Here is a 16,263-nt window from a genome sequence, read left to right as displayed (position 1 = left end):
AAGTCACGATGCTGGTGAGGAGCAGAACCAAGAACCCAGCTCTCATCTTTTGACCCCATGCACCTCCCCAGATGCTTCCCCTGCTGAATTCCACACAGAACCTACCTATGGGGTAATTATGGGAAGTTTTACTTTTGTCTTGTTTCCAATTTTAAGACAATGAAATAAAAATATTAGCAATTTTAAATTTTATGTCCAAACCCTACACCAATGCAATCACATAATGCCTTAGGATTTTAAATCCTGCCCACCCAATTCACAAAGGTGAGTGAACATATACTTCACCCTCTGAACATGTACATCAGAACTCTTAAGTAAGGTGTCAGGCTCTATAAGCAAACCTAAAATGAGATAAGGTGCATAGATAAGATGTTGGTTTCTATGACATATATGATTTGCGTAATATTTATATTAGTCATTCAAGGCTGGGAATTACCACCCTAAAATGAATAGATTGAGTGCCTTTCTGGATTTCCCTGGTTTTCAAGCTTTCTTCTGAATCCATGACAACTCACAGACGCCAATTCCTTTCTCAGTCTCCCTGGACCCTATCTGGTGAGGGTCGATAGCTAGCTTTGTAATTTAAAAAGCAAACAGGAACGTGAGAACACAGAAAAGATGTTGCAGTGAGCAGAGTAGACAGACTACAGCAGGAAGATTAAGTGAGTCAATAATACGCTTGAAACACGGCACATATATTGACTCTTGTTTGGCATTTCTAGTAAATAATTTTTAGACACTAAAATTTCTTAGACACTTTCTATACCAACAGCCTGCAAACTATTTCTTTCTTTATCTTACTTTTCAACCAAGCTTTCTATTGCTTTTGCCTTTCAAGTACAGTTCTCCCCCATTTATTGTACCTTTCATCTGATACTTTTCTTCATCTCATTTTTAATTAAATTCATTAAGAAAATTTTCAAAAGCATTTTGGCCTAAAACCTAGAATTCAACACTAGTTCCAATTCAACCAGTAACAAGACGCATTCTTTCCTCTGCCTGGACCATGTCCTGTGTACTCTTTTAATTTACTGAAATCAAAAGGCTGCTTTGGGGGCATGTTTAGACTCACCCCATTAGCTGGAAGACAAATGCAGAGATGACTTCTAAATCTCTTATTTCTTCCTTTAGAAAATGCCTTTAGAAAACTCTTCTTTTTACCTCTCATTATCACCACATTTCAGGATTGCCTGGAGCATTGCTTTCTTGGCAGGGGCGAGGTGGGGGGCCGGGGAGGGAGGGTGCCCTTCCCTTTTTTACTCACCGGTTGCCTTTTGACGCCTAGCCAATTTTTCCAGACCAGGACCCGAAGCTGATGAAATTGAGATGCCATCCTTCAAACACCACAAACAAGAAATTTCTCTCTTTTCCTCCACCCTTCAAAAAAAACGAATTAGTACCCAGTCCAAGTCGCTGTGTGTCGGTGGGTCAGAACCCTTTTCACGGCATAGTTTTCAGGCGAGATGGGGTAAAAAACCCACAAATCTTCTCTTCCTGCTGGATTTTTCCCTTGGATTAATCCTTGATCAAGGAGCACTTCTCAACCAACTCTTCTTCCCAAACAAGGATCCAGACCAGGATCTTTTGGTGGCTTTTGCTTATTTTAAAATAACATCCAGTTGCTGCTTGTTGCATGAAGCCCAGACTCAAGGGAGAATGAATATCATTCAGATAATGCTCCACTGTAAAAAAAAAAAAAAAAGAAGCTGAACCCACACCTCCTACACTCCATGAAATTAACTGCCTATCCACACCTTTGAGAAGGTGTCACCTGCACTGGACACGTCATGAGGAATTAGGCGGGACCCTTGCCAGGCCAGTAGGACTTGTCCTACATTCTCTCACGTTCTTTACTATGTAGTGCCTGCTCTAGCAGAGGCAAGACACAGAGAGGATTTTATAGACTCTGGGCCCGGCCACTCTTATAATATTTAAAGTGTCATTAAGATGCTGTAAGTGAATAAGGCCACAGCTCTGCTGAGAGTCTCTGAACTTCAGCCCATCCTTAGACATACAGAGGAAGTCTCAATCTTCAGCCTAAAGTTCAGTGGAATGCTTTGATTCGAGAGGAAGTGACTGTGTTGGCTAGATCTCACCTTCTATCACAATTTACCAGGTTAAGCAAAATGCAGAAAATAAAAGGGAGGCTACATGGATGAAGAGAAGCAAAATACACCACCCCAAATATGCCACTTTGGCATATGGATTGTTTTGAATTAAAGTTACTTAAGAAACAGCAGGTGCAAGAAGGATACACTGACCCTCCTTTGTCCCCCAAAAAGCAAGATATAAATCTCCCATGTGAAAGGTACCCTCTCTATACCAGGAGGATAGAAGGCGTGCTTACCATCAGAGATAGGGAATTCAAGGCCGAGAAGGCTAGATGAACAAAATCCTCATTAATTTCCTCCCCTAAGCCCAAACTTCTTTGTCTTGTCAATTCTTCACAAATTTATTGTTTCTTTGTCTAAAAGGTATAAAAGCTGCCTGCTTTGGTCACTTCTCTGAATCTCATATTTTTATGGGCTCCAGTACATATAAAATTAAATTTCTCTCCTGTTAATCTGTCTTATGTCAATTTAATTATTAGACCAGCCAAAGAACCTAGAAAGGAAGAAGGGACAGTTCCTTCCCTATAGTGACATAAATGACCTACAAGGGACCCCTCATTTTAGGGGGTGGGGACTCGTGCATTTATCACAGAGAAGCTGTGTTGTTTCGGGCTTTTATGGTTAAAGCAGACAAAGGCTGACCCGGGATAGTTCTGAGTTATGGTATAACAGAGTTCTACTGCACTTGAAATAGCTCAACCAGCAGAAGAAATCTGTTGTAGAGTAGAGGAAAAGAAAAAAGACTCTATGCTGGAATTATTGAAGGTACTTTATAACTGAGTAATTTTCATTGTGATTTAAAGGTATATATGATGGAGAAGTCTGGCATGATGGCATCTAGGAAGAACCTTGCTTAAATACCTTAATGGAAATCCATCGCCCTGATAGTCAATGCTCCAGCCATTTTCCGATCTCATCTTCTAAAAGTCTACCAATGCTTGACCACCTGCCAAACTGTGTACATTACAATATGCAAACGCAGCCCCTGCTTTCTGGTCCCTGACTTGCCTATGCTAGCTCCTCTACCAGGGGTACACTCCTCCCTCTCTAAACTGCTGCTTTTCAAAATTATCCCCAATCTGACATCTTCCGTGAAGACCTTTTACATATACCCCATAAGAAATCCTCTCTCCTGCCTTCAAATCCAGCATAGTTCTTTGTTTATATTTCTCTCAAGGCACTTACCTTTTTGCCTTATTGTTATTTTTCTACGTCTTATTTTTCTCACCAGACTGCAAATTCTTTGAGAGCCCAGACTATTTTATATCACTATATTTTACACATGGTCAATGCTCAACGACCTCTGCTGAATTTAATTGAATGGATAATTGGAGCCAAGGCTGAGGAAGCTCCCCTCGATCCTCACACTTTTCCGTGACTGAGCCAGACTCTATCTGTGAAATCAGTTCAAGCAATGTTTGAGTTCTCCCTTCAAACCCAGAGCAAATTCTGGTTCAGCTTCCTGGTCCCGTGCCAACTCTGCAGGGTTGATGGCAGCCAGCCTGGGGCTGACTGGAGCTACGTTGGCACATGCCCATTACCTCAACTTTGGCTCTGTCCCTACTGTGATGAGTCTTTCCAAGCCCAATCCTCCTGGGGTTTTCTGTCCTGAATATCTAGAATTTGACAAATTTTAATTTTTTTCTGAAAGATTAAAGACAAGGCATTCTTCAGACAGCTGAGGGCCTCAGAGGTAATGCTCTCCTTCACCACTCCTGGGATGCACTGTCCAAGATTCATCTGGCTCACACAGATCAATAGAACAGAATTGAGACCCCAGAAATAAACCCACACTGCTATGGACAGCTAATTTTCAACAAGGGAGCCAAGAGCATACAATGGAGAAAGGAAACTCTCTTCAATAAATAGTGTTGGGAAAATTGGACAGCTACATACAAAAGAATGAAAATAGACCATTATCTTATACCATACACAAAAATTAACTCAAAACAGATTAAAGTCTTGAATGTAATTTCTTAAACTGAAACTTCTAGAAGAAAACATAGGTAGTACACTCTTATGACATCGGTCTTAGCAGCGTATTTTCAAGTACCATGCCTGACCAGGTAAGGGAAACAATAGAAAAAATAAACAAATGGGACTACATCAAACTAAAAAGCTTCTGCACAGCAAAGGAAACCATCGACAAAATGAAAAGACAACCTAACAATTGGGAGAAGATATTTGCAAACATATATCTGATAGGGGTTAAGATCCAAAATATATAAAGAACTCATACAGCTCAAAAACAACAACAAAAAAACCCAATTAAAAAATGGGCAAAAGATCTGAACAAACATTTCTCCAAAGAAGATATACAGATGGCCAACAGACACAAGAAAGAATGTTCAACATCATTAACTATCAGGGACATGCAAATCAAAACTACAATGAGATATCACGTCACACCGTCAGAATGGCTATAATCAACAAGACAGGAAACAACAAGTGTTGGAGAGGATGTGGAGAAAAGGGAACTCTCATACACTACTGGTAGGAGTGCAAACTGTTGCAGCCACTATGGAAAACAGTCTGGAGTATCCTCAGAAAATTAAGAATAGAAATACCATACAATCCACCTATCCCACTACTGGGTATTTATCCAAAGAACAAGAAATCATGAATGTGTAGAGATACATGCACCCCTATGTTCACTGCAGCATTATTCACAAGAGCAAAGACTTGGAAGCAACGTAGGTGCCCATCAAGGGACGAATGGATAAAGATGATTTAGTACATATACACAATGGAATACTACTCAGCCATAAGAAACGATGAAATCCGGCCATTTTGTGACTACATGGTTAGACCTTGAGGGTATTACACTAAGCGAAATAAGTCAGAGGGAGAAAGTCAAATACTGTATGATCTCACTCATAAGCAGAACACAAAAACAACAACAAATAATCCCATAGAGACGGAAATTAGATTGGTGGTTACCAGAGGGGAAGGGGGGAGGGAGGAGGTCGAAAAGGGTGATTAGGCACATGTGTGTGGTGATGGATTGTACATAGTCTTTGGGTGGTCAACTTGACGTAATCTACACAGGAACTGAAACATAATGATGTCCACCTGAAATTTATATAATGTTAGAAGCCAATGTTACCGCAACAGCAAAAAAGAGATTCGTCTGGCTTTCTCAAGCTTTGTCAATGACTTCAGCTCTTGCTTCCCTCTTTCTTTCTCTGCCATCTGTCAGTCTACAACTCACTAACGGTTTGGTTCACAAATAAACATGACTCTGTTGTGAAGAGCAGGTGGGATTTGAGGATGTGACTCTACGTGTCAAGGGACTTTAGCAGCTCAGAGTCACTTTATTCAGTCAGGTTACTTCAGGTTAAAAAGTACTGACTCACCACGTGGCTGATGCAGGTGAAAGGTCAGCTCGAAAAGTACCAAATGGTTTCTCCCAGCAGCTGCTCGTCACCTGCCCAGTATAGTCATGGAGTTGTTTTGTTGTTTGTTTAACTTTGGTTAAAGATTCTCTCTCAGGCTATCCTCTTGCCTGGACACCTTCATCTACTACCTCTAATTTTTTGATAAAGATAATGTATTTTATTACAACCCATGACTTCCCAGATCTATTTCTTCAAAGCAATTTCAAAACTATACCTCAGGTGTTTAATATATGTAAGATATCCCTTTGTACTTGAAGGCACATGATGTCAGAGCTTTAAACGTCACACACACCTCCGTGGGGACTGGGGTAATCTTTCACAAAACATAATCCAGAGTAGTTTAATTTGGGGTACACAGACAATCATACACGCAAATTTTGGCCCACTCTGAGTATCAATAACTTTGCATCTATATTGACCATATCTGCTTCTAGTACCTTCTTTAAGGCTTTCAAATTTCTTTTAAAATTTGATTTTAAAAATGGGCTGGAGACATGAACAGACATTTCTCCAAAGAAGATATACGGATGGCCAATAGGCACATGAAAAGATGCTCATCATCGCTGATCATCAGGGAAATGCAAATCAAAACCACACTAAGATATCACCTTACACCCATTAGAATGACAAAAATATCTAAAACTAATAGTAACAAATGTTGGAGAGGTTGCAGAGAAAAAGGAACCCTCATACACTGCTGGTGGGAATGCAAACTGGTGCAGCCACTGTGGAAAACAGTATGGAGATTCCTCAAAAAATTAAAAATAGAACTACCATACGATCCAGCCATCCCACTACTGGGTATTTATCCAAAGAGCTTGAAGTCAGCAATCCCAAAAGTCCTATGCACCCCAATGTTCATTGCAGCATTATTTACAATAGCCAAGACATGGAAGCAACCTAAGTGCCCATCAACAGACGAATGGATAAAGAAGATGTGGTACATATATACAATGGAATACTACTCAGCTGTAAAACAGAACAAAATCATTCCATTTGCAATAACGTGGATGGACCTTGAGGGAATTGTGTTAAGTGAAATAAGCCAGCGAGAGAAGGATAATCTGTGTATGACTCCACTCATATGAGGAACTTAAAATTATGGACTAAGAACAGTTTAGTGGATACCAGGGGAAAGGTGGGGTGGGGGCTGGGCACAAAGGGTGAAGTGGTGCACCTACAACATGACTGACAAACATTAATGTACAACTGAAATTTCACAAGATTGTAACCTATCATTAACTCAATAAAAAAATATTTTAAAAAATTTGATTTTAAAAATATCTTTTAAAATTCCATTTCAGAAAAGGCCTTGCCTAACATTAATCTTGGAAGCTATAGCTTATGTAAATCAGGAATCATAACCTCTGATCAGAACAGAACTTGAAGCGATTATTAGACCAATCAAAAGAAAATGAGAGAGAGAATGGAAGGAGATTAAAGATACTGAAATATATTTTTTTCCCATTTTTCTGCAGAAAGGAAGATGTAGCTTTGTGCCCCACTCCTGACTATAGATTGGGGTGCTGTTGGCAGATATCTTAGGATTTCCTTTTGAGGAAAAACAGAACAATTTGGCAAGCAGAAATAAGCTGCACCCAGGACATACGGCTGCTGGAAAACGTTTTTTAAAAAGCTGAAAGCTAAACTGAGCAGCAAATAAACAGAAGCAAATTAAGAACAATACAATTCATGCAAAAACACATTTACAAGTAAGCTGGTTACAGTTTTTATTCTTATATTTGTAGCAAGAAGTTAATTACTCTCTTTGGCAGGATGTGGTGATCCGCCACACCGCACGCTCATTCCACTGCCTCTGCCAGAGGCAGGCCCAGGTTGCCTCTAGGATGACTACTAAATCTCAGTCCATAACATCTGCCTCCACTCCCTTTCTCTGCTCTTGGCGACTCTACTCCTTGGCGATCAACAGGTGCATCTCTCTATCAAGCATGGAGTCATCACATCTACCAGAACTGAGGTAGTGTTTGCTTTTGTACTCTCACTTCATCAGCAGTGAAAACAAACATATAGCTTTATCATGAAACAGCTTGCACAAAAATTAGCTAATCCCAGGATTCCGGCTTTCTGCTTTCATGAGCTCTAGCAATTGAAAGTTTTGGAGAAGAGTTCAAACATCCCAGATTTGACTGAGCCATGCCTGGAATGTTTTGAGCGTGCACGGTCATCCTCCTGAGGTCCTTCTCATCTAGGGACACCTCCAGGGTCGCTTCACTTACTGAACCTAGTTGGAATGATGGCTCTGACAAGGCTGCACAGCTGTGTAACTGACAGGATCCATAAGCATCGGATGTGGCAGCTCTTGTCAGCTGATTGTCATGTAGCACACTCCAGGACCAGGACAAGAGGGGATTGGTCCAACCACAGATAGCATATTGATGCAGCCAAAACACACTAATTTGTTTATGTAGTATTTATTAAAGATCTATATTAATGATAATAGTACTACTAATAATCAATACTAGACTACAAAGCCCCTGCTGTTTAACGCATCACTGTGTAATAGGAATCTAGCACAGGTCTGCCCTATAGGAGGTGGTCAATTAACGTTTATTGAATAATTGAATAGCAACCACATGTTCAGCATTTATTGAGTCATCGTAGGAGACCCATCATACAGAAACTGGCATATCCCCATTTTCAAAGGAAGAATGTGACATTCAGGATGATGATGTAACTTGCCTAAGTTCACCCAGTTAGAAGTTGGGACAGTGGGAACAGCAGAGAGGGAACTCGGACCCTAAGTCCATACTTTTCCTCTCTATGCTGCTGCCTCCAACCCCGTGTACTGCCTGCATGGGAAGAGCTGAGGAGGAAAGAAAAGAACTTCAGGGTTTCCCTGGTTCTGTAGGAGCCTATAAATAACTTGTAGAGATTTATTGAAAATGAAAAATTCTTGCCAAAGTGAGAACACAAAGGATAATTGCACCTGGAATTCAGGAAAAGGAAAGCTGTTCTTTTGAGTCTCCTTGATAGAACATCCAAGAACTTCCCAGCCTGGCCCTTGCTGGCTTCACCAGCCCTCCTGCCAGCTGTTCCAAAGCCTCGGCTGAGGACTACTCACTTTCAGGAGTTGGTCATGCTGCTTCTTCTGCCCAAAATGAAATCATGCTCACTCCTAAACGACTAAATCAAGTGCTACTTCTTCTCTGAAGTCTTTCCCAGCTCTTCCGCTAACCACGTACCCACCCCGGCTGAATTAATCACTCCTTCACACGTTGTGCCATAGATCGCTGTTCATAAAGATAGTCAACTCCACATTAGTCTCTGTTACAGTCAGTCTGTCTCCCCATCTACACACTGAGCCCCTCGAAGACAGAGACCATATTTTACGGAACACTAAGAGTTGAGGATTCATTCTGTATCCCCAGAAAATGGTGAGAACTCTAGCCTTACTAGATCAAGGAGCTGGTTTGAAGTTGTAGAAGATAAAATTTGAAGAGTCAGGGACCTTACTGCTAAAGAACAGAAGATGCCGTGGGATATAGGACTTTAGATTCAGAATGGGAAGTTCCTGGCAACTTTCTAAAGAGACAGGGCATGATAAAATGGAAGCTGTGGGAAGATGTAAATGTTAGTAGAATGAGAGATTCAGGTTGAGACTTGAAAGCTCCATTCTGAACGAGAAAAAAGTGTGGAATTGAGTTAATGATGAAGTGAAATGGTTTAGGGATTTTATTGGCAACTAGGTCCATAATTTTATTCCTTAACCCCTAAATTGGTTTTTGTCCATGGCATTATAGTGACAACTCACTTGTTTTCCCATCATTGACTTTTACATTAGGATTCTATGTGATGCTCGCTACATACAGGATCTGATCTTTATAATAAACCCGTGAAGTCAATATTATAATCTCTGCTCAATAGATGAGCAAGCATAGGTTAAGTAGCTTTCCTGAATCCCATAGCTAAGGAGTATCAGGAAAGTAATTTGAACCCAGGTTTCTCTGTCCGCAAAGCCTGTTCTCATAAAGCAAGCATGGATAAGAGAACACGGCAAGTGTGTGCATTTAACGCAGGTGGAAATGTGCAACAGGTTGGGAAATTGAATCTAACTCATAGCAAAAATAACAGCATCCTTCTTTTATGAGGAGGGTGGGGTTCCACCAGAGGCTTAAGACGATGAGGCACCAATTGCTAATACCTCATTACCTAAGATCCACCTGCGATAGAAGGTGGTGACAGCCAATGCTATGAAACAGGTAGGTGTGAGGAGGGTACCAGATTCAGGATTTTCAGGTGCTTTATCAGCACTCACGCTCCAGTGATGATGTGGATAGAAGCAACTGGTATGATGTGTCCGGAAGCAACTGGTAAAAATCTGATCCACAAAACCAGGAAGCAAGACATATTTTAAGGGGGCTTAAACAAGACTCACTTCCTCCAAGCTAAGTTATGAGGCAGCTCCTCCCTCCAAAATGGTACAGTGGGACAGAACGCCCCGTCGCAAATAACATGGTCTTTTCGGGAGAGCCAGTTTGATCAACTAACTGATTATCTTACTTACCATCGAGTCATGTGAGTCTGGGAATTTCAAGGTGGTTTACAGTCTTGCAAAGAATTACTCACTCACTTACCCAGGATGAGTAATAATTTGCTTGGTTAAACTGGTAAAGTACATTGAATTAATTAATTTTAGTACAAGTGTTGCTGTAATCTTGTGAGGATAAGAAATAATGGAAGTCTGTAAAATTTGGAGAATGGGGGTTGGCCAATCTATTAACTTAAGGAAAGATTTGACATAGATATTAAGAAAGATCAGTCTTTCCCTTTTTGCAATGGAAGTTCTAATCAATTCTCCACTTTAGAGGAAAAAATGAAAATAAAATACTGTTGTTTTCTTCTTCTCAATGTATGTCTTTTCCCCCATAAAACCTAAAGCAGCTTAGAAGACAAATCTATGTTTTCATCTACTATCACTTCTTTCTTTATCAAAAAGATATAACAAACCAATTTCTGCATGTGTTGTAGTCTTTGGTGACTGGCCTATTCCCAGAGAAATTTTAAAAAAGAATATGACAAATATTAGAAGTTTCTATATTTATGTGGCAGCATGCATTGTCTTGAATACAAGAGAAACTATCTTAGAAAAATTGATTTTTCTTGAATAAGCTAGAAAATGATCATTTCTAGCGTTTTGAAATTCCAAACATTCAGCATAAGAAAAATAAGTTGTCCAGTTATCTGTCACCTCAATCTTGAGCAATATACAATTTTTCTATATATTTTTTACGTGTGTTACTACTGAATTGCTTTGAAAAGATAGAACTAAGAGAGAAGAGATTGGCCAATGATTTCAGTTCAAATTGATAATAAAATATTTTAGTTTAAAAGTCTGATGATTCAGACTTAGCCAGTATGAGTTATGAATTAGCCACTATGTAGAGAATTAAGGTCTCTGTTTTTGTTTCCTTTTAGCCCGAAAGCAATATTTTGGAACAAAGAAGAAGGAAGCGTATAAGGAAGAAATGGAAGGGAGTAACTAATTATCATGTACATTGGTATCACATAGTTTGACTTTTGAACAAGAGAATATAGTTTTTAAATAGAGGGGAATAAATACACAAGTCCATACTCAAAAAATCCCTTTTTGCACGTATTTATATAGACATAAATATATACTCATATTGCTTCTTTACAAACATGTAACTAGAAATACAAAGCATATGCATAAGTATGTAAAGAAACATTCACAAAATTTTAGCCATTATATAAGCATACGTGGATTATAAATGTGAAGAAAATGGTATATAATAAAAAGGAAACATCTGGCCCTCCAGATAAGCATTTTAACGAGTGCTTTAATGACAACATGTGACAAATGGAGCATATGGCCATGATGTCAGTCAAGTCTTGCTACAGAGAATTGGACAGACCTCTTGAATCAAATTTTGTAACATCTAGATATACCCACAGTAGTTTTCAAAACACACAAATTCAAAACCATTCTAAATTAAATAACTGCACTTTCATTAATTTTTAAACTAAGTTTATACATAAACTTTCTAGGAGGAAGTACTCACGGGTAAAACAAAATGAATATATCTCAGTCTAAACTCACAATTTGAATGAACGCACGAAGCTGATCTTGCCCATTCTATCGCTACTCAGGCTGTCTCTCTGAACTGTGGACTTGGTTTGAAGGCTGGTTGTGATCTAAATATGCCCCATAATAAAGAAGAAACTGGTTCAAAACTCTCTGAGAGGCTTGCACAAACTTCCCCACCACTAAGGCTCTTACCGGAAACGTAATCCCATTCTCACCTACAGCTTGACCCTCAAATCTTCCTCCTTCCTTCAGTAACGAAAGTTCATTGCTTAGAGAAAACAAGCGTTTTGTGCAGCATAGGGAGCCCCCGAAACAGAGATCTCTTGATGCGCTGGTTCTGCAGCCTCAGGAGTTCACTGGAAGATGCCGCTTTGATATAGCAACTTCATTCCCTAAAGGAAGGGCCATGTGAGAAATGTCAAATCATTTTGAAAGAGAAGGCACTAACTTACTGTAAGAGAAGAGAACACTACAGAGTTTATTTAAAGGAGACTTGTTTTGATTAGCCAGGAAGCAGAGAGTTACGGGGGAAAGAACAGAGGGAGTCTAGTGAGGAGACAAATTTGGAGCCGCTCTGCCACTTCCCGGCTAGGTTGATTTCTGAGGCTCAAATGTATCTAGAAAGTGGTGTGATAGTTATGTTCAGTCTACAGATTTGCTGAGGAATTAGATTGAAGGATCAAACAAATGTAAAACAATCTAGATGTTAGGTAAGGCCTCTCTGCCCCCTAGTTCCTATGTCTACACATGTGGCTTGAGTTAATACCCTACACAACCCGGACAGAAACTCAACCCATTGGTGATGTGTACAGGAAAACCAAAACAAAAATGCACACAAAGTATTTGGTGAGTTTAGCATCCTTGTTGGAGATCAGGGGGTCACAGTTGTAAAATGCGTGCCTCTCAATCTCACTGACTAGCCCTCTTCTCTCTGCTCCTCCCATCTCTTTCTCTCCAGTCCATGCTTCCTCCTTCTGTGCTGGGACAATTAAACTCCTCTCCTTTTCTTGCAGAGTAGTTTTGCCTCCTTGTCTGAAGCTTGGGCACCTCCTGACCTCCAGACTCGAGAGGGATGCATTTATATCTAAGCTTATCAGTCACCAGAATAAGGACTGTTTTCTCTCCATCAGAAACTCTGTCAGCAGCTGCTAAAGGAGTAAAAATTTCAGCAACTCCTTACAGTTAATTACCATTATTACTGGCTAAAATAATGCTTGATCACTTGGAACCTACAGAACAGTGATAATCAAGGCAGACAATGAGATTAACTCCACAGCAATTATTTCAAACTCAAAGCAATATTCAATTACATATCAGGACATATGAAATATTGTCACTTTCTGTTTTTCCTTTGCACAAGGCAGCTTGAGTAGAAGAGCAGACCCTTCGGGGATCTGCGACATATTCTCAGGGGCCCAAGAATTCTTTTTGAAGATTTAACATTTTGGTGGTTTCGTGTTTATGGTACTCTGAAAAATTAAAGTAAGCCGACCCTGCTTCATCTGGATGAACGCTTTGTGAACAGTTGTATCAAGTGATGATCTGTGGCAGAAATGGTCAACCTTTCGTGAACTGATAAACCTGTCTAGGTCCTCTCATCCTTATGTGAAAACGGCAACAATTGTTACCTATCTCCTATTGTAACTCACACTCAAAAGAATTGTTCAATTCCTTTACAAGTTATAAAAGTAATACTTCTCTGTGGCAAACATATTTCATAACTGAAATTTTTCTTATGTTTCTTATGTACTTTAAGGCTTTGACTTGACATCATTAACATGATATAGTGAAGCAAACAAATACTACTTGTGAGAAAAGAAGGAGGTGGACTTAACATAAAATATTGTAACATAGAAATTATACAAACAAACACATGCAAATGTATAACAAAATTTAAAGTTTCAGCACAAAGGAAGGAAATTATCAGTAAGTGACTCATTCATAACATTCTAAAAACCATTTGAGTATAAATCAAGATTTCTTGGGGCCAGGCCCGTGGCCGACTGGTCAAGTTCGTGCGCTCCGCTTCGGCGGCCTGGGGTTTCGCTGGTTCGGATCCTGGGCGCGGACATGGCACCGCTCATCAGGCCATGCTGAGGTGGCGTCCCACATGCCACAACTAGAAGGACCCACAACTAAAATATGCAACTATGTACTGGGGGGCTTTGGAGAGAAAAAGCAGGAAAAAAAAAAGATTGGCGACAGTTGTTAGCTCAGGTGCAAATCTTTTTTAAAAAAAAGGATTTCTTGGTTATACTTTAAGTTGAGAGAAGATTGTCCTTTGGAAGGTTCTGGTTAAATATAAAGTCTGAACTAGTAAACAAAGGTTAAAGTAGTTAACAACATTATGTATGGTTTATATGAACACGCACTTCCTACATTTAGAATGTACGCATTATACTGATGCTTCTTTGCAGGTTAGAATCAATCCACTTAAATAATGAAAAATAGGGGGCTGGCCTGGTGGCATAGTGGTTAACTTCTCATGCTCTGCTTAGGCGGCCCAGAGTTTGTAGGTTCAGATCCCCTGCACAGACCTAGCATCACTCATCAAGCCATGCTGTGGTGGCATCCTGCATAAAATAGACGAGGAAGATTGGTTAGTTAGCTCAGCAACAATCTTCCTCAAGCGAAAGTGGAGGATTGGCAACAGATGTTAGCTCAAGGCCAATCTTCCTCACAAAAAAAAATCAATAAATATCAAAAAATATCAGGTGAACATGCACATGAACCCCTATGATTAAAAGGATGAAGGAGAGAAAGTCAGATCATGAGCAACATCAAGGAACTCTGGGGACAAACACTTGGGACCTGTGATGGCCTTTTGATGTGTCACTTGGCTAGGGAAGTCTCCGTTTATTCAATCAAAGGCTAATCTAGGTGTTGTTGTGAAGTTATTTTGCAGATGTGACTAAGGTTCATAATTAGTTAATTTTAAGTAAGAGAGATTATCCTGGATAATCTGGATGGACCTGATTCAATGGTTGAAAGGCTTTGAGAGGAGAACTGAGGCTTCCCTGATACAGAAGAGATTCAGCTTCTGGAGGGCAGCTTCAGCCCGAGTTCCAGCCTGCCCTTCCTGACATCCTGTGCTCGGGACTTCTGACTTGCCTGGCCAGCCCCCTACAACTGAACAAGCCAATTCCTTGTACGAAATCTCTTCATGTATATCTCCTGCTGGTTTTGCTTCTCTAGTGGAACCCCAACCAACACAGGGCCCCAAGAACTTGATGACAAGCAGATGCTCAGCAGTCATAAAGAATTGATGTCAAATAAAAAGCTAAATCCAGAAGAACTTGGCAGGTATTTGAAAACTAACTTTTCAAATGTTTTTTTTCTTCCTCTCAATTTTTAAAAAGTTTCTGAAACAGTTTATGCCTATAGCCAAGTAGTTAAGGGAGAAAGACATTTGCTTTCAATAATTTTTTTAAATGGTATCTACTTCTTATGAAGAAACGTTGTTCATAAAAGTGAGGAAGTTTCAAACAATTACTGTAAACTTCATTGGATGAACAAGAAGGAAACTGCAGTGTAGGTAATCTTCAAAACTAGACAAATCATCTTGGCAAATGGCCTTTAGTGGTGGGAGCCAGCATCATCCTCCAACCATCAAGGAGACTGTCTCAGGGGCTACAAGTCTAGAGAAGAGACAGCATCTGTCACTCTAGTACAGACTAATGAGGCTCCAGAATGAATGAGGATCTGTGAGCATCCCATTTCCCAAGATTCACTGCCAGCTTTGGTCCCTGATACTTCAAGATCATAAAACCAGCCTTCAATAAAGTTCATCGTCATCTTGAAGAGAATCACCAGGAGGAAGAAGAAATGTAAGACTGAGGATTTATCCCAAATGCACTGAGTCATCGTAAAGAGGTTACAAAAACTAGAAAAGACCGTTAAACTGCATATTGCCAAGTTTGTAAAATTGGGTTTTCCTCCATGTTTTCCAGTCGACTAAAATATTGTAAGAAAGACCTGATCTGTTAAAGAAAATAGAGAAGCTGCATTTTATTTGCACATTTAATAGCAGCATGAGAATAATTTCAACTTTGTCTTAATATAAGTATTCTGGGCTCTTTTACTGAAAGGTTAAAAAAGTATCCTAAAGGGGGCTGGCCCCGTGGCCGAGTGATTGAGTTCGCGCACTCAGCTGCAAGTGACCCAGTGTTTCATTGGTTCCAGTTCTGGGCGTGGACACGACGCTGCTCATCGGACCACGCTGAGGCAGCATCCCACGTGCCACAACTAGAGGGACCCACAGTGGAGAATGTACAACTATGTACCGCGGGGCTTTGGGGAGAAAACGGAAAAAATAAAATCTTTAAAAAAAAAAAAGTATCCTAAAAGATTTTATGTTTGTTTTTTTGTTTTACAACTGTGATAAGAGGGAATAATTTTATTTGAGGATGAGTTAGTATAGAAAGATAATGGAAGGGAATGCGTGGTATCTGCCCCTTTTCAGACAATCTGGACTGTTTGAATCACTGAGGTTATAGAGTTGAGAGCCAAAACTGATGAAAATGTTCACAAAAGATTTTGTGAAACTCTAAGTACAGCAGAATTTCTTTGATGCTCAGGTGATAAAATGTGGCGTAAAATGAAAAGAACGAGACTAATCTTCCTGCCAAATGGTAAGAGCCATTTATAATCAGGAATTAAAGCCCTGAATCCCCTTCAGACATCAAAC

General features: G+C 39.9%; 1 protein-coding gene across 1 annotated transcript in view; it reads right to left on the bottom strand.

The window, feature by feature from the left end:
- Positions 1–1,645, bottom strand: part of ABCA12 (ATP binding cassette subfamily A member 12) — a 161,542-nt gene extending 159,897 nt beyond the window's left edge. Inside the window, exon 1 of the mRNA XM_046643712.1 lies at positions 1,265–1,645. Within this exon, the coding sequence (XP_046499668.1) occupies positions 1,265–1,333 (69 nt within the window). The 5' untranslated portion in view covers positions 1,334–1,645. The remainder of the gene's footprint in view (positions 1–1,264) is intronic.
- Between the last annotated feature and the right edge of the window lie 14,618 nt (positions 1,646–16,263).

The sequence above is a fragment of the Equus quagga genome, chromosome 17, assembly GCF_021613505.1.
Source record: "Equus quagga isolate Etosha38 chromosome 17, UCLA_HA_Equagga_1.0, whole genome shotgun sequence".
In the NCBI taxonomy this organism is placed as follows: Eukaryota; Metazoa; Chordata; class Mammalia; order Perissodactyla; family Equidae; genus Equus; species Equus quagga.
Note: the sequence above shows the minus strand (reverse complement) of the source record. Positions and strands in the feature narration are given on the sequence as shown.